The sequence below is a fragment of the Pipistrellus kuhlii genome, unplaced genomic scaffold (assembly GCF_014108245.1).
Source record: "Pipistrellus kuhlii isolate mPipKuh1 unplaced genomic scaffold, mPipKuh1.p scaffold_m20_p_7, whole genome shotgun sequence".
Lineage (NCBI taxonomy): Eukaryota > Metazoa > Chordata > Mammalia > Chiroptera > Vespertilionidae > Pipistrellus > Pipistrellus kuhlii.
The window spans coordinates 53826123-53845014 of record NW_023425573.1 but is presented as its reverse complement, the minus strand read 5'-3'; the positions used below and the strand labels follow the sequence as shown (position 1 = coordinate 53845014).

General features: G+C 40.0%; 1 protein-coding gene across 46 annotated transcripts in view; it reads right to left on the bottom strand.

The window, feature by feature from the left end:
• NEB (nebulin) overlaps nucleotides 1-4094 on the bottom strand; it is a 183330-nt gene extending 179236 nt beyond the window's left edge. For 45 of the 46 annotated variants that reach the window (XM_036422266.2, XM_045575783.1, XM_045575790.1 and 42 more), the window contains exons 1-3: nucleotides 4003-4094; nucleotides 3324-3408; nucleotides 2716-2780 (exon numbers count right to left, since the gene is read on the bottom strand). In XM_036422266.2, the coding sequence (XP_036278159.1) occupies nucleotides 2716-2751 (36 nt within the window). In that variant the 5' untranslated portion in view covers nucleotides 2752-2780; nucleotides 3324-3408; nucleotides 4003-4094. Of the gene's footprint in view, nucleotides 1-2715; nucleotides 2784-3323; nucleotides 3409-4002 lie in introns of all 46 variants that reach the window. The other variant, XM_045575785.1, reaches the window with a different exon arrangement.
• Between the last annotated feature and the right edge of the window lie 14798 nt (nucleotides 4095-18892).

Sequence of the window (18892 nt, the reverse complement as noted above, 5' to 3'; positions counted from 1 at the left end):
TGTCCCTCTCTTGCACTCTCTTTGCTCCTTTACAATTTTTTTTTTAAATTTGAAATCTAACTCCATCTCTGTGTCCTTACACAAGGCAACAGAAATCACAAGCATTTACAGGACCGAGAATATCTTCCACATGCCGATGCTTCATCCCCAAGAATATCATTTGGACACTGTGGGGACTATTATTTGAGGCGGATCCAATGGAACCAGTCCTTTGGCCACACAAAACATCAGTGATTTGAGAAGAAATATTAAACTTAAACGAATGATTCATAACTGTTTTGGATCTTTGTTAGCAGCCAAGTGAAAGCAGTTCTTGGGTAGCCATCCAATTTTACCTTTGCTGGGCTCATGATTGGTAAGTGTATCCCAGAAATAAGCTTATAAAAAAGGCAACATTACCCAAATGGTGGCATTAACTTGTATGCCAAGTCTCACTTTTTAAAAGAGCTCTACCACTAACTGGATAGTATATAGGTGCTTCTTTTCCTTTCTTTCCAAGTTCATGTAAATTTGAGTAGAGAGTGACAGTACGATTTTATTGTATTTAGATGTCTGAGATCCCTAGGAGATGTATTTTTAAAAGCAAATTCCTGCCTGTTTTGTGAACTCTATTCTGACTGTTTTCTCAAATCTGCCACCACCCCATTCTCGTGTCATCTTTTTTGAGGTCAGAGAGACCTTGCTTCAACACTCTCTGGCAGGAAGTCTATTAGTTTAGCACCTGCTGGTCAGACCCAGAGCAGTAATAGGGACAAAATGGCAAGGACAAGAGGCCTAAAAATAACCCCCTCCATTTTTATGACATCTCATTAAATCAATGGAGTCCATTACTAAGGGCAGTTTTCAGTGACCGATGAGCACAATTATATTAAGAAGGTCAAGGGATGTTTAAGTTGGAAGCTAAAAACTATTCCTGGTTTTAGCATCACAGGAAAGGCAATTTACTTTATAATTGTGTTAGTGTTTGATACTGATTATCAACCTTTTAGAGACATGTGTGAAATGCACACTAAAGATAATTTTGAACGTTGACAAATGTGGCCATTGGCATTGAAGCCAGAGAGTTTAAATGTTACAATATATTGGATGAGATTCATTCTGGGATATGTGTGTGTGTGTGTGTGTGTGTGTGTGTGTGTGTGTGTGTGTGTTTCAGTAATAAAAGCAACTTTATTTGTAGAATAAAGTAAAATTTTCTTCATCTAAATATAGACTAGTCCTGCCCTGGCCAGTGTTTCTAAGTGGTTAGAGCATTGGCCCACACTTAGAAACCCAAAGGTTCATGGGTTCGATTCCTGGTCAAGGGCATGTACCCGGGTTGCAGTTTTGATTGTTGGCTCCAATCAGGGCATGTGCAGAAGGCAACCAGTCAATGTGTCTCCCTCGAATCAATTTTTCTCTCTCTCTTTCCCCTTCACTCCGTCCCTCCCACTTGCTTTAAAATAAAATCAATGGGGGAAAAATCCTCAGGTAAGAATTAACAAAAACAAACAAACAAAGAAATATAGACTGCTCCATAAAATAATCTTCCAAAGACAAATTTTGGCACTTTCATTTGAAATTTGATTCTAGGTAGTTCTTAAAGTTATTCTCATTTTTTTTTAAGCACAGATTTTCAAAACTGCCTCCAAGTTCATATATGTGTTTATATCACCATCAATTAGTAATTGTTAACCATTTTTATATTTAATGGCAGTATATTTATATGGATGTGAAACTAAAGGCAAGAGCTGGTGAAGGAAAACCATAACATGCTAAAAACAAAATTGTATAATATATATATATATATATATATATATATATATATATATATATATAAATACAATTTTGTTTTTATATATATATATGAAATAAACAACAACTTTGTAAAATATGTTAGACATCCACCAATAATCTGGAGGGAATTTTCAAGATGCCACTGTGGTCTTTGTTCTTTTTCAAAATTCAAATGCAAAGCTAGTTTTGTTCCCTTGGGTAAATGCAATGGAGTTGGTGTGAAACTGTGGTTCAACTCTTCCTTGGGAGCATCCTGAGTTAACTTATTTATTTGCTTACTGTTTTGTTTTGTTTTAAAGAGAGAAACATCGATTAGTTGCCTCCTATACACACCATGTCCGGGGATTGAACTTGCAATCTGAATATGTGCCTTGACCAGGATTGATCCCATAACCTCTGGTTGAATTGAACCCGTGACCTTTTGTTTTTCAGTGGCTGCTCCAACCAACTGAGACACATGGCCAGGGTTGAGTTTATTTTTGTATGTGTGTGCATGCACATGTACAGGTGTATGAAATCTCACATGTGCATTTAACTCATATCTTCCTATAGATAACCGGCAGATACTAAGAAATAGAATTCTGTTTCCAGAAGTTTTTCTCCATCTTCTCTGTCCCTTCGGGGTTGGAAGGTGGAGGAGAAGGTAATTTTAGTTAGAAGACAAATTAACATCTGCCTTTACCATACACTCTTTGTTTTGTTTTGTTTTTGAGAGTTTAAAGAAAAGCAAAAGTGGGAAACAGTGATACTTCTTTTCAATTTTAAATCCCACATAATTATAGTGAAACTGAACATAAAATATTCCTTTCTCGTACTTTAATGACGACTGTTGTGAAGTTATAATAGGCATTGTATTTTTCAAGTGATTAATACACCTACATGGCTTTGCTTGTTGCTACATAAAATGCTTTGCTGCCGGAGTCAGTTTTTGTATCTTACCTCCACCACCTCCTCATATTCCTCTTCATCTGCCATTTTCTCGGAGTAGTAGTGGCACCTACACACTGCTCACGTCCCAGATAAATGAAGATACGTTAGCATCTATCCCCAGGACTGAAACCAGCTTACAATGTTATAAAAGCAGAATTTAAAATCTTATCTGATCTACACGTACTTATATGTTTGCAGGCTACGTGAGAAAAGACATTTAAGTGCAGGTTCGAAAGAATGAATCTGCTTATGGCTACAAGATGAACTTAGTCCAAGTTGTAAAACAAAGACGGGGACCCCGGGGCAGGGATGGGAGGGTGGGGAGGGTGGGGAGGGTGGGGGGTGGGTGGGCGCAGTGGTGGTAAGGGAGTGAGAGGATTTAAATCAAAGGAACAGAATACTTCAACTTCCAAATACTTGGAGAGAAACATTTTTCAAACAAAATATTTCAGGTCAGCTCGTTTCGGAAGAAATTGCCAAGATTTAGCACCGAGATTCTCAGAGGGCCGCCTCTGGCTTCCATGTGCTCTGATACACGATACACAGTATATCTTACGTTTCCAATGAGAACATAGCAAAATAAACCTGCCAGTAGATTTTAAAAGGAAAATAGAAACCTCAAGGCAATGGGTTTATTTTCCTCCCGAACACCATTGGCTTGTGCGGGCTTTTCTCTGGCGTTTCTGTAGCTCTCGTTCAAACCTGGAAAAGAACAAATTGTTGATGCCCCGACTGAAGGAGGCAGGAGACTGAGGGTCTCGGACCGAAGCTTCTAATTCGAGATCTCCCCAGGCCTCTGGAGCCCGACGCCAGGGAGTGGGGCTCTCCCGGTAAAAGTGGATGATGACTTGGAGCAGCTGTCCCCTGGCCCAGACATATTTGCCATGTAAGCCTATCCCCTGCTGTGGCTGGTTCTGTTAAGCTAGCGAAACTGCCACTCCTCAGGCAGAGGAAGCCCAGTAGAAAAGGATAAATATAGGATCCTTTGTCGTACTCATATATTTAGAAAAATAAAAAATAAAAATCAAAGGCCAAAACGAAAAGATTTTGTTAGACCGGAGAGCCAGCTCGGTGAAGCAATAAAGGGGTTAGTATCAGACTTGATTCTAAGCGCACACTACATGTCAGATATTAGTAGGGCCTGGGTATGGCGATGGCGTTACAGGCTTTCCCAGTCACCGTTTCCATCACCAATCTCCCCAGTTATGACCCATAACTTTGGAAAATTCTTCAAGGGAAGTTGTGGCACGTCTCCTGAAAGAACATCACAGAAAAAGAGCCATAAAGGGGCCTTACCTTCAATCTATCCAATAAATTTCCTCAGCAGCAAAGCCTCTCCCAACTCTCCCCTCCTGAGAACCCCAAGCGAGAGCCAGCGTGGCGCCTGGGCTCCCGGTTATCATGTGGCCAGAGCAGCCAATCGGATCCCGAGTTGCTCAAATTTCAGAAGCTAAATATACTGGGTGATCTTCTGAAAACCACCTGTTCATCAGTTTCACTAAAGGATAAAGGGTAACAAATTGCTTGCTTAGAACTATTCAAATGGAGCAAAATTTTGCCTAACTTCCAGCATACGGGCTTCAAAATGTACGTGAAATCTCTCATTTGCGGCAGCTCTGTTTAATGGCATATTCGTGCAAAAGAATTTGGAAGAAAATGAGCATGATTTTGAGGGGCTTTGACCCTCTGTCCCTGCTTTCTTCACATCGTGTGTCCAGTCTTCACAGAGGTAAACATGCTCCCTCTCGCACAGCTCACCAGGCAAGCCACAGATATTGATGTGAAAGAAGCAGAGGAATAAGACCCAGAAAGGACCAAGTTGGCAAAAATAATTCTTTTAAATGTAAGATAATGAAGCGTTAGGTGAAACTCTTTGATGGTGACATTAGATAAGCTATCCCTAGGGTGTAATTAAAGAGGTCAGGCCCCACCATTTTTCTTTTACTAAACCAGGAGGGTATGCCAAGATCACATTCATTATCTTCTCTCTCCGTTGGTAAAGCTGACTGGTAGGAAAACAGAGCCTCTCTCATATGTGATGGTTACTGATTTCATATTTACTCAGCTCCTAGAAAGATGCAAAGTGTGAATGCAGACACAAAAGAGTGCGATTTCTGAACAGCAAGAGCAGATAAAATGAAATCATTAAATTACTGTGAGAAGATAATGCTCTATTAGGCAAGTCAGAATGTAGGCCACTGACTTTGAAACGATTATCTGAAAACGTTCAACTTACAGACAATCTTCGCTGATGTAATCCCTCTCCGGTCCTCTGTACTGAGGCAAAAACCCTGTGGGTCGCCCATGTATTGATGTAGATTTGAGACTAAACATACGGTAACAGTTATTTCTGAGTTAAATGTTAGTAAGTAGTCTCATATTTTAAACATACTAGTATGTGCTCCTCCCCCTTCGGTGATTCATATGGTAATAATATAATTGAACATTATTGTCATGTTCACTAATGATACCTGTTCACTTGGTATGTTCTCACAGGCCCTCTGACTGAGGGATGTGTGTTCATATGAGATCATTCACTTGGTAGTTGCCTACTAGAAGAATTGTGATTACTATCTCATTATGTGTTTTAAAAGATGATGTTAAGTTAAGAAATAACACAGGCCTCCTTTTTAGAATAACATATGGTATAAAATAATAAATAGATAAACACACACATTCGAATGCTAATCTGGAATTGTGCCCTTAGGGCGGAAAGAGCAGCTCTGTCCACTTTCCTAGCCTGTCTGTATTCTCTCCTGTGGGAGAGTAAACGGATGGCCTTTAGCGGCAGGTTCTGACCACACGCCTTGCATATAGCAAGCACTCAGCAATGTTAGCTGTTATCATTGATGTTATTACCATATTTCACACTTTATTAGAGTCTTTGAGCTTTAATCTGAAACATCAAAATATCACAAGGTATTCGAAATCAGACATTCGTTAAGTCTAAGAATTTATGAATCGGTAGGAATTTGACTAGAAGCCTGTATTACTGATGACAAAGCAAAGTGCCAATAGCAAAGCTTCGGGAGTTACTTTCCTAGAGATCGGGGTGCAGATGTGTCCTGTAAGGAGACCAGAAACGATCCCACGGGGCCGAGAGCATGGCAACAGAGTCTTTGTCATTGTGGTTTACTTGGCTTTATTAATTATTTTAATAAAATTATATCTGCACATCATTTAAGAACTAAATCGTTTGGCAAGACTAATTATCCTTTGTTATTTATCTCTATACATGTAACAACAGGTCTATATTGCTCGATACTGATTTTTTTTTTTTTAATCATAAGCATTATCTGTTGAGTTAGATGAAGTTTCGCTTCTCACATAAACCCCGTTCTCATGAGACACAAACCTCCTCTCCCATCCCTCCATCCTGGTAATGCCTATGTAATTCAGAATTCAATGTTTGCATTATTATACTTAGCAAAATGTTCTTAACAGCTGAAACTCATATATTGTGATTATATTTTGTTTTATAAAATATATATACAATTATATATATATATATTGTGATTATCTTTTGTTTTGTGCACAAAGGTTTGTTTTTATGGGAATTGATATTTCTCTCTCTCTCTCTCTCTCTCTCTCCCTCTCTTTTTTCCCTCCCTTGGCTTAATTTTTCTAGACAAGCTCAATCCAGTAGCACCTTCTGCATGATGGAAATGCACTATATAAGCACCATGCAATGTGGTAGCCACTGGCCACTGCGACTATTGAGCATTCAAAATGTGACGAGAGTGATCACGGGACTGAGGTTTTATATATTTTTTTACTTAATTTAAATTTAAATAGCCACATGTAGCTGGTGGCCCTAGTGCTGAGCAGCACAATTCTAGACATGCATCACTAACTACCTCCCTCCAGCTTTCTGGCTGAATCTGCTCTGGGCATTTTCAAAGACATTAGTTAGCATTCTATAGTTGTATCCATTTCATCTGAAATCTCCCAGGCAGCCTTTGTCCCCTCTGGACTAGTTTCCTCTGGAGCAAGGGCTCGGCCCTAGATTCACTGTCATCCTGGGGGTTATGCAGATTTAACATGAAAATCCCAATTTCTTTATCTAATATTTAAGTAAGCATGATGCACCAGGCACCCTTCTAGCTGCTTCCTTCACACAGTAGACACCTCCAGTCGTCCAAGCAATATCTATGCTACACTTTTTGCTTATTAACAGAACCACAATTTAATTTTGAACAGAAATATGCTCATTTAAAAAATGCATTCCTAAAACACAAACAAACAACAACAACAACAAAAAACAATAAATATTCTCTAAATAAATAAATAAGGCACATCTACACAATGGTGCTAAAAAAAAAGAAGGAACTTTTAACATTTGCAACGACATGGATAGAACTGGAGGACATTATGTTAAGAGAAATAAGGCAGTTGGAGAAAGATAAATATCACATGATCTCACTCATATTGGGATATAATGATCAACATAATTGGATGAATAAGAATAGATTGATCTAGAAACAAATGATAGGGGGCAGGTTTAGAGAGCAACCAAAGGACTTATATGCATGCATACTAGCATAACCAATAGACACAAACACTGGGACATTGGGGGCTTGTCCGGGGTGGAAATGGCAGGGGGGCAGGGCGTGGCGGGGGGAGGGTCAATTGGGGAAAAAGGAGACCTATGTAAAACTTTAGACAATAAAAACAAACAAACAAACAAACAAACAAATATGCCCCCCTCTAAAAAAAAACAAAAAAAAACAATAAATGTTCTCTAAATAAATAAATAATAAAACACTCTACCTCAACTCCCTAAGAGTGACACAATTTGTCAATAAGATTTAAGTGTAAGTGGAGGGAACAAGGCTTCTAGGGAAAGAATAGTATTACTGACCAGCAGGTCAGATTCACTGGCATGTACTGTTTTCCTCTTGCCATTCTTCCCTTCTCCATTGCTGGGACACAGATGTCATGTTTGGGGCAGAGCCGTCATCTTGAGACTCTGAGAGTGTATTCACACACTAAGAATGGTAAAGCTAGAAGAAGCTGTACCTGCAGTGATTGCCTTAATTTTTATGTTTAGTGATTATTTCATCATTTACTAAGTTTAATATGTAATTGCATAAGTGGTTATATTGGGATTATTTTCAATGTCCCTCATATTATATATTAATTTTTCTATTTTGCACTTTACTAGTGACTAATGTCATTAGTTGTTTTTTCATATTTATCAACCGTTGTGTTAACTGTCCATATTTTCCTCTACATTGATTTATAGGCATTCTTAATGTGCTATGGGTATTAGCCATTTGTTCTTGTACATGTTGTGAATATTTTCTCCAAATGTTGTGGTGTCTGTGGCCATTGGAATGTTTTAATATTCATTTGCAGCCAAATCTGCAACCCCTTCCTTCCAGCTTCAGCACTAATTATTGAACAAACTGATTTTGAAATGCCATCTTTGGCATATATTGAATTATATCCAAGTCTGTTCCTCTGTTATCAATCTTATCCAGATGTGTATGAGTTCTTTCTCGGCTTCCGATCCTATTCACCTGTTTGTCTATTTCTGCACCAGAACCACTGTTGGTGCTATTGTTATTCCTTATGATTTTTTTGTTTTCTTTATAATTCCTTATGATCTGCCTTGATGTCTGGAAGATCAAGTCCTCCCACTGTATACTTTATATTTAAGAGAATTCTGACTCTTCTTGTCTTAGATATTCTATATAAATTTTAGATATATAGTCTTCTTTGTTCAATTAAACTATTTGATGTTCTAGTCAATATTACAGTGTTTTAGTGACTGTAGATCTTGAGTATATTTTTATATCTATAGAGCAAGCTAACCCCATTCTTCTAAAGTCATTCATCTCTCCTTATACTTCTTTTATTTATTTTTTAATCTTTATTATTTAAAGCATCAGATGTCTCCTTTTTCACCCATTGACCTCTCCCGGTCTTCTTTTAAAAGTACTGATAACTAGCTTATCAATTTCCATGAAAATTATTCTTGGATTTTTATAATTTATTTAAATTTGTAAATTTATTTAGCCAGAATTTACACTTTTATCATGTAATCTTCCTACCTACATCCTTTTTTTTTACATCCACCAGTAAAGTTTTGTTGTTTTCTTTACATAGATCTTGCACATTAAGTAGTATATTTCTGGGTATACTAAAGCATTTATTTTTCTGGTAGATAAGAAGGTGTTTAGACTTTCTAATATACATTGTTTACCAATGTTCTTTTTATTGCTACTATTGATTTCTCATTTTCTTACAATTAACTTTTTCAAAAAAATTCATTAAGAGTTTGGGAAGGTGACCATAAATGTCTGCCCAGTCAGTCACCTGGAATCCAAAGCATGGACATAGCATTTTGAGTGCATTTTGGATAGGACTTTAAAAGCTGGAAATGACAGGGGGATGAATATTTGAATTAGTAGATAGTATCAGCTGTTCCTTAAAGATGGGAAGGGGAATGAATGTGTAGCATGTGTGGGGAATGAAAATTAATCTGGTTTAGATCAAGTAAGGATTATGGAGGGAAATAATGGGAAACTATAAGGAGCTATGCTATGGAGGACCCTGAGTGCCCAGCTAAGCAGTAGGAAATGGTAGGTGCCGACATTGTCATATTGCTATTCTCTTTTACAGAATGTAGAGCTTTGAGTCAATCAGACATTAGCAAAGTCAGAATACATCAGCAACACGCATTACATGGTATACAATGAAACATGTTCAATTGTGAATCATGCAGACTCAATAACACAGTGGGGCATATAGGTATGAATATCTCAAATTATCAACCTCCCAGGCATTATTTGCTTTCCAAAATCCATGTGGAACACAATAAGTTTCACCACTGTTGCCCACTCATCCTTCTGAATACTCCTACATCGTGCTCTATGCTCCCTAGAATCAGACCCCATGAAAAGTACATAAACATAGGAGAGGGAGATTTTTAAATGTTAAATTACCCTCCAACTCATGCCTAGCTTCTTTTTCTTCTGCCCCTGCTTCTTTGTAGGACTTGGGCATAAGTTGTCTTCAACAATACATGAGCTCTTCATTAAGTTGCATTGTTTGGAGAATCCTGATGTTGAAGCAGTGTGTCTCCTGATATTTGCATGGAAATGAGAACAGCCAAGGTCTTCTGGGTTTTGCTTCTATTGTCCCCTCTCCACAGCCTACCCCCAAATTGTTCTTTCAACCCACTATCCACAATTATTCAATTGTCATTGAGTAAGTTACCAGAACTTACAATTTATTGTCCATCTTCGTAAATGAACGAGTCTCAAATAATACAAACCTTAAATTGCTGACTTCTAATGCATTTTTAATGTGAGATATAATATAAAATAGCAAGGCCTATTTTCTTGTGTAGCTTGTGAATCAACTTCATAAGCAATACCTCTAACTCTCACACACAAATTACATGTGTGTAGGTTATGCGTGCATGTATAGATGTGTGTATTTTCCCCAGGAAAAATGTCTTTCTAAACACTAGTTTGAATAAAAACTCCTTATACTGCTGTTAAAAATAAAGTCTAGTGCTTGAAAATGATTTATTACATGTACTCATTTATGTATATATCAGTACGAACTTACTAGTAGAGGCAGCCAAAGAATTGAAAACATAAAAGGTGCCTCTGACTCAAACGGCAATTTTTAAAAATTGCATATACATTTTTGTTATTTTATATTAGTTTTTATATAAATTGGTCTTAGGAGAAGAAGCTGTTGTGTCACTTTCTAATTAGCAAGAGAAGACTCTGTGGCAGAGGTAGCATTTTATGAGGTCCTGTATATGCCAAAGTAATCCCCCAAGCCATCCTTCCACAATGATTAAATATGTCTTTTTTTAAAAATTGACTAAGTAATTCCTAATGTTCTGCATAAGGTAATGAGCAGCTCAACAGTGCCTAAATCACTTGACAGTTTGAGTCATTGTCATTGGGCCAGAACAGGTTGTTTAGACTAGAGGATGGGGTTTGTCAGCAATAAGTTTTCATAGTCAGCCACACAGCAGTGCAAGTTGGAATGTGTGACAATATAGCAAATATGGGCGGTTAAACAGTGAATGACAATGTCCCGTTGAACCCGAAATATAATTTATTGTAGGTCCAGGAAGATCCCTGGAGATCAAATCTGATCTTGAAATCCAGCTCATCATGGATGGACAGTCACACTGATCTAGTCAACATAAGTGATATGAAGGTTACCGGTGAACTGGGTCAATTCAATCATCTCCAGTGACCTAGGTATACTTTGCAGGGGAGAGGGAAGCTGGCACTGGATCCAAATAGGTACATTCAAATCCAAACCAGAGCCTAACTTGGTGTACTCCTTGAATTATCATGTCAGTAGACAGTGACTAGAGTGGGCATGATCTGGTATTTGGTTAAACTTGAGAATATTTTCCCCCCAAATGGAAGCCTTGTTCCATAAAACCTCTCAGTGGCTTCCTTTCCTCATAAGTAAACAGAGGAATTGGGACTGGCTTTTCTCAATATGAGTCTTGAGAATCACTAGCCTCACAATTTGGCCCAGGAGAAGAGAGTCCTGTTGTCAACAGTGTGGAAAATGCTGAGCATTATGGCCCCTCTAGGAGATGTGCAGGCGCTTTCTATTGCAATGGCCCAAAGAAATAGCCTCAAAATATTGCCTCCCCTATGCTGCCTAAAATACTTCCTTTTATTTTCTCAGATAGCTTCTTTTGTTTCACCTTACATGTCTGAAAATTACACAACCTCAGAACAGTATCTTTAAGAAACATGTTAATTTTGTCCCATTGAAACTCTGCATGGACACTTGTCCAGGGTAGCAACTCGAGGACTACCTTGGCCTAAACCCAAGTTGTTTAAGAGAAAAACTGGCACCCACAGCCTGGACGAAAGTCCATTTCCCATCCTCCCCTTCTCTGACTTGTATGCCATTTAATTTTTAGCTAAAAATGTGTTACTCTTGGAAACGCTCCCCTGCTTTGGGACTCATTTTCCTCATCCGTAAAATGAGTGATCTGTGTGACCCTTTCAGCTCTGTCATTATATGAAATATCTTCCCATGTGCGAGGTTCACTTTAGAACTTGACCTCTCCATTTCCCCTTGGGCTTCTGAGTGACAGACACCACAGTTAATCCTCCATAAATAGATGTTCCATATCTTGGGTCTCAGGGTGAATTTATGGCTGAAGACCAATTTGAGCTACAAGAAAAATATTTTACACTATTTTAAACCATTACATTATAAAGTAATTATATATTTTTATTTAACGAATATGAATTATAGTCCCAATTTTTATTTACAAAAATAAGTTTCAAGCTCACCAATACTTACTGAGCAATTTCTCTGGACAGGGCAACATCCACTAGACATTACAATGCACCTTAAAGCTATGCCAGGAGCCATTGGTTAATAATGACTTTTTACATAGAAAATTCCTATTTATTTCTTCTCCTTTATAAGTAATTGAAACGGTTGGTTTCTCTGTCATTTTTATTAACTCTGAATGGTGACAAAAAGAGTATCACTCCAGCTGGTCTAAAAATGAATCTGAGGCTGCAGAGACTGGAAGAGACCCAAGATAAAAATGCAAATTTAATTTAAATGCCCAGGAAAATATAACTTTCAGGAAAGAATATTTAAAGAAATACCAAGTCATGGTATCTTCATCGAGAAAAGATAATAGAAAAAGAAACTAGAGATAGACTATTCATATATTAATATCAAATGATACTCTAAAACAAAATCCTAACCATTTTAGAAATTTGGAACTTATTTCTGCTTCTTTGAATAAGCAAATAATAATCCTACAGATAAGAAATAGATAAAGAACAGTCCTACATGTTAGGAATAGGTAGAGAATATTCACTCTAAACTGCTCTCCTCCCAGAGACTAAGTACCTGGCATCCTTACAAAACAAAAAGGAATTCTCCCCCTTATCCCAACTCAATTCACCTTAATGGCTCTTCCTTCTCCAAGATGCACAGAATGAGAAGAAACCGAGATCACAGGCTGGTTATTGTTTTGCTGCCTAAAGGCCCAGACCAGGACCCTTTCAGGGACCATTACTGGCATTTATCTCGCGGTTGCCTGAGATGGTACTTTATCACCGCAATCTCTCCTTTGGCCTTAGACTAGATTGAGCCACTGTGCTCTGAAGTTCTTTTCCTCAGGACTAAGGGATGCTGCAGGACAGACTGCCAAGGAATTAACACACACACACACACACCCTGAGTCACCAGATACCACACTCAGTGACAGGCGTTTTTGTATAAATACCCCAGCTCCCTCCCACCTTGCCTGGGGTCATTTTGAGGCATGTATTGTAGTTTGCCCTGTGGCTTAACAGCTCTGCCTCTCCTTTCCTGTGTATAGCATGCCTCTCTCTACCGGAGTTGCCTGCACTTCTCAGATAAAGTGCTTTTACTAAGTCCTTCCCCAGTGTCTGCATCTGGGAAAACCCACACTAAGACATGCTCTGTTCGATGGCCATTTCACAACACGAGGAAGGTAATGCTGCAACAGAAAGTTTCATCTCGGCCACGCTCAAGCTCTCAAGAGGCCATTCCTTATTTTAAAAAATATGTTTTTATTGAGTTTGAGAGAGGAAGGGAGGAGAATAGAGAGATAGAAATATCGATGAGAGAAACATCATTGATTGGCTGCCCCCTTCTGAGGATTGAGCTCCAAAACTCTGAGACAATAAATTTCTGTTGCTTTAAGCCACCCAGCTTGTAGTTCTTTGTCACAATAGCCCTTGGGAACTACACAAGGTTACTTACTTTTCCACCTATTTTTGGCGGCTTTTGTTAGATGGTTCAGGCGCCTGTTAGAACAGGATTCATTGTGCTGCGTTATGTTTGTCTTCCCCAACAAGGCAATGAGCAGGATCTGTGTTTGTACACCTGTATCTCCACACACGGTAGTTGCTCAATAAATGCGTATTTGACATATACATAACCTATGGACACAGACAATAGGGTGGAGAAGGCCTGGGTCGGGGAGCAGGGGTCAGGCAGGAGGGAATCAATGGGGGGAAAAGGAACACATGTAATACTTTCAACAATAAAGATTTCTTTTTAAAAAATTAAACATAAATAAATGGATATTTGAATCAATGAAAGAATCTCAAAGAGCCTCAGGGATTCACCTTGGCTGTTAGTCCACATCCAGCCTCCAGCCCTCAAATATCAAATTACTTTCATATTTAATAAGTATACAATATGAATCTTATATGTTCATGTTGACCAATGTCACCCCCATAAAGTTAATTTTGTTAAAGTATGCAAATGTGCCAGGTATGAAAAACCTGGGCAGCAGCAAAATGGACCTAAAGGACACATGAGACCCGAGACACACAGCCTTGACCTTGGATCTGCCCCTTTCTTCTGAGCATCTTTGAGCTAATACTTGGCCTTTTAGCGTTTGTTTGTTTGTTTTAAGTAAGCTACAGACAATTGACTTGCCTTCCTGATTTGCCTGGGGAAAACTCCTTAAAATTAAAAATCAGTATCATGTCAATGTTAGGTATACATGTGGGTGATGTAAGCTGTAATTTAGTGTTTCTCCCTCTCAATACATTGCACACACATGTGAACACATTTATGCACATATACACGTGTGTGTGGATATGTGTATAAATTTCTGATGTTGGTGTCAATACCAGTTAGTTTGATACATTATGATCTTTACAATTAGGCTAATGAAATTATTACTGTATGTGCAGCCATTTTGTTAGAAATAATCCTGTCATCATTAAACAATACCAGTTATGAAAAGATTCTAAATATTATAAAAGGACAATAAATAGTAAAAAAATAAAATAAAATCAGCTCATTAAAGTTTGTGTTTTCAGAAATATTGATCCTTTAAATTTCTTCAAAATGTGTAACTTTGAAGATATCTAATTTATGCCTTGCTATGAAAAGTTGCATCCTGTTATTCATCCTTAGATGCAAATTGAGTTATTTCTAACTGGGAACCATCGTGACTTGGACACTGGAACCGGCCAGTCCGTCTCAGTGGTTGCCCAGAGGCTCAGATGGGCAACCATCTGTTTCCCATATTGTCTGAGAAAACAGCCAGAAAATCCACTTTCTCAGGGCGGCTAGCCTTCAACGCCGTCACAGAAAGATAAATGCTTCCTGCCACAGTCAAAGCAGCCACACTACAGGGAAGATACCTCGTTTCGTGGTCAGAATCCCGGTTGTCTGGTATGGTTTGAACAACATGACGCCAGAAAATCAAGAGGCCCCCGAACCCATCTAAGTGCACGGCTTTGGGCACAGGTGTTCCGAGATGAGACCTGGTTACTACAAGGCCTTCCTCTGAGCCGACACTCAGGCCTATCTACAATACCTGCCAAGCAGCGTGAATTTCAGTTTGCCAGACGGTTAACCAGACTGTAGTTTCAAATTCGGAGGCATGTTTGTTTGTTTTGTTCATTAGATTCCACATGGAAGTGAGATCATCTGGTACTTGGCCTTTCTCAGACCGGCTTATTTCACTTAGCATAATCCCCTCCAGGTCTATCGAGGCTGAAATTCTGAGATTTTTTTTTCTATTTGTCGGCCAAATGGGTTCCTGAACTTGCAACCATGCCTATTTTACCTTTTTCAAAACTAAAATAAAATAGCCCTTTATTAGGATACCTTTTCCTTCTTCTTTTATGGCTGAATTTTCCCATTACCAGAAGGAACGGGTGGGGTCGGGGAGAGAAGAGCAGGAGGCAGCCATTCATCCCTGGGGAGGGGGGTGGACAGGTAAAAGAGGGGAAAAGGGGGAAGGGATAATAAATGGTGATGGAAGGAGACTAGACCTTGAGAGGTGAACACACAACACCGGAACTGTACACTTGAAACCTATATAATTTTATTAACCAATGTAAACCCAATAAATTCATTAAAAGTAAAAATTAGAGGCATGTTACTTAAAATTGGCTATTGCTATAGGCTTGAGAAAAACACTCTTTTTCTAACATTCAAAAATACTCTTGCCCAGGCGTCTTCTGAGCACGGTCTTTGGAACCCTGGTGGTTGTAAAAAGAGCGCTTGGGGTTACCCCAAAAGCTATGACAGAACTGCTCCTTTTCCCTCTCCTTCCCACACTGGAATTTTGTTCTTGAAAAGCAAGGCAGAATTTGAATTTTTGTTTTAATGCATTGTAGCACACACTCAGTGAATAGTTATTGAATGACCTAAAAGATTCAAAATACATGTGCTTAGTGAATTTTGGATTAGCAGATGCTAAATGATGTCACTGCCTATGAATGCAAGCCAGACCAAAACAACCTCGTTAGTGAAAGCTGCAGGAAGGACCCCCGGTGACAGCTCTCCTCTCCGCATTGCCTTATGGGGATTTCAAGCAGCATGGGCCATTCCTCCTGGGGAAGAGAGGAACCAGCAAAGAGAACGCAGAGTTCTTGAGGTCCTTTTATGACCTTTAACTGCTTTATGTAAACAGAGAAACCAAACAAAAAACCAAACAACTCCCTAACCCAACGTGGCCGAAACCATACAGGGCTGCGTGGGAGAAATGATGGCCCCAAAAGATCAGAGTCAATATGAGGATCTGAGATCCATCCTCAGCACTGACTGGAGGCCAGGCATGTCCTAGACAGCATCTCCCCAGGAGCTGGCAGGAGAGGACAGCAGGAGCACACTGGCCATCCCTGAGCCCTCGGGAAAGCCTTGGAGGCTGAAGTTCTGAGATTTTTTTTTTCTATTTGCTGGCCAAGTGGGTTCCTGAACTTGCAACCATGTCTCTTTTACCTTTTTCAAAAGTAAAAACAAATTAGCCCTTTCATTAGAGCCATTCTTAACATGCACAGATGACACGTGTGCACACATACACACAACCAGGGCACGTAATCAATGCCAATGATATTCATCGTGAGCCAAGCTAGTGCTGGAGACATTGGGTGGACCAGCAAGTATGACATCACACACAGATCAAAGCAAATGTTTCTCCAGTGCCAACTATGCGCTGGGAACTGTGATGTGGAATTGGTGATGATAAACCAGACAGTCTCTGCCCTTTTGAGTTAACATTCTATTGAGGGAGACAGACAGTATGGGAAAGAGTAATATTCTCACAGGAGAGGGGGAGGAGGGGCGGGACAAACTGTTTGGGGAGCTAGAGCAAAGGAGAGAATGAGCATGTGTGAACATCTGAGGGAGACCATTCCAGCAAAGGAAACAACACAAGCAAAGACCCTGAGGGAGGCATGTGCTTGCCCTATTCAAGTAGAAGTCAAGCCAGGGAGACTGGAAGGCAGAAATGGAGGAGATTGGCCGAGGACCAATCAGGAGTACATGTCACAGATTCTGTTAGTCTTCGTTACGCTTTTGGAAAGTTTTGATTGGGGCGTGGCATCCAGGTGCAATGCCGCCCATTGATAATCTTGGAAAGAGTGTTAGTTCTGACAGTTGGGCCAGTGTCCTTGGCAGACTTGTCGGTGTTGACCAGAGGGGTCATGGTTACTGCAGGAGTCAGTGTTCATTCAAGTCTCTTAGATACTATGTGGCTAAGTCCTGCTACCCAGCCTCTGGACATGTCCCTCCTCACTAGTCTGGGAAGGAGTGAGACTAAATGCAAACTGCAAGTCAGTGGGTCCTTCAACTTGGTCCAAGTTTAGGGGGAAAAGGGTGAACCCACAGTTGATCTGAAGTCTGGGAAGTAGTTGATCCATGTCTATCATTGGTATTTGCCCTTTGCTTTAGAGTCATTAATCCAGCCCAGGCTGATTCTTTTCTTCCTTTATCAGTTTAGTTTGTTTTATTATTTCTTTTAGGAGAAGCCCGAGGCCAGGAAAGTAGTGGTTTTTCTTCTTTGCTTTCAAAAGATGTTATTGAAATAACAACTTAGGAAGATTGGGAACAATTTCTGTACAACACATAATTACTCAGCTTAGCAAATACTTTAAAAGTCAGCTCAGAGATGAAGCAGAGGCGTTGACAGTCGTTATCTCTGTGTTCTAGCTCCTGGAGACAGAGGAAAGATGGGAGGAAATGGGGTTTCTCTCCTCATGCTAAACTGAATGCAGAGTTTGAAAATACAAGGTGAACTGCCATGTGCCTCCTTTCCAGCTCCTTCCTTCAGTCATCGACTTCACAAGTCCTCCAAAGAGCCTACCATGCCCGCTTGCTCCTCCCTCCTCCCCACCCCAACCTCCACTCCCTACCTCCCCCACCACTTCAGACAGGGAGGGAGCTGAACCAGAAGTCTGAGAGCTGACACAACATGAAAGCCCTCAGACTTGGAATGAAATCCAGTCTCCTCCATCAGCCCCCGCCCTGCCCCTCTAGGCTCCCTTTCTCCCTTCCTCCTCTCTCTCTCTCTGCTTCTAAATCTCCCAGTAAATGATCTTCAGTGTTTTCCTGCCTCAATATTCAAAGCTTTAACCAAAAAGGGAGCAAGTTAAGAGCTACAGAGCAAGCATCATGTGCTGAAGCCTGCAAGGCAGGGTTTACACTCACAGTTGCCACGTGAAGACAGTGGCCATCAGATAAGTGAGGGGCTTGCTAAGCAGCCGCAGTGCTGGCACCAGAGCCCCGCTGGGTGCTGGGCTCCCTCCCTGCACTGCCTGCAGCGGAGGCCAGGTCTCTCCCTGGGTGCTCTCATCACCTCCGGGAGGACAGTGACCTGCAGTCTCTCAGATTCTTAATCAGCCACTGAGTTGTCCATCATCAGCTTTGGGGCAAAGGCCCTACCTTTGACTCGGAGCTTCGGGTGTGTGTCTTGAGGGTTGAAGGGAGTATTGTAGGCAAGAGGGTGTTTTCTGGACTGACAGCTCATCAGGACACTCATCCTTTGGCGCTGCCAAGGCATCTTCTTTTCTTTTCTTTTTAAAATATATATATATATATATATATATATATATATTTTTTTTTTTTTTTTTTTTTTTTTTTTTTACAGAGAGGAAGGGAGAGAGATAGAGAGCTAAAAACATCGATGAGATAGCTGCCTCTTGCACCTCACCCCCTACTCCCACCGGGGATGTACCCGCAACCAATGCACACACCCCTGACTGGAATCGAACCCGGGACCTTTCAGTCTGCAGACTGACGCTCTAACCACTGAGTCAAACTAGTTTCAGCAAGGCATCTTCTTTTCCCTGGAGTTTCACTCATTCTCCCTCAGGCATTAACTCACAGGGAACAGAAAGAGCAGTTGCATGTTCCAAGCAACTGAGCTCATCTCTGGGCAAAA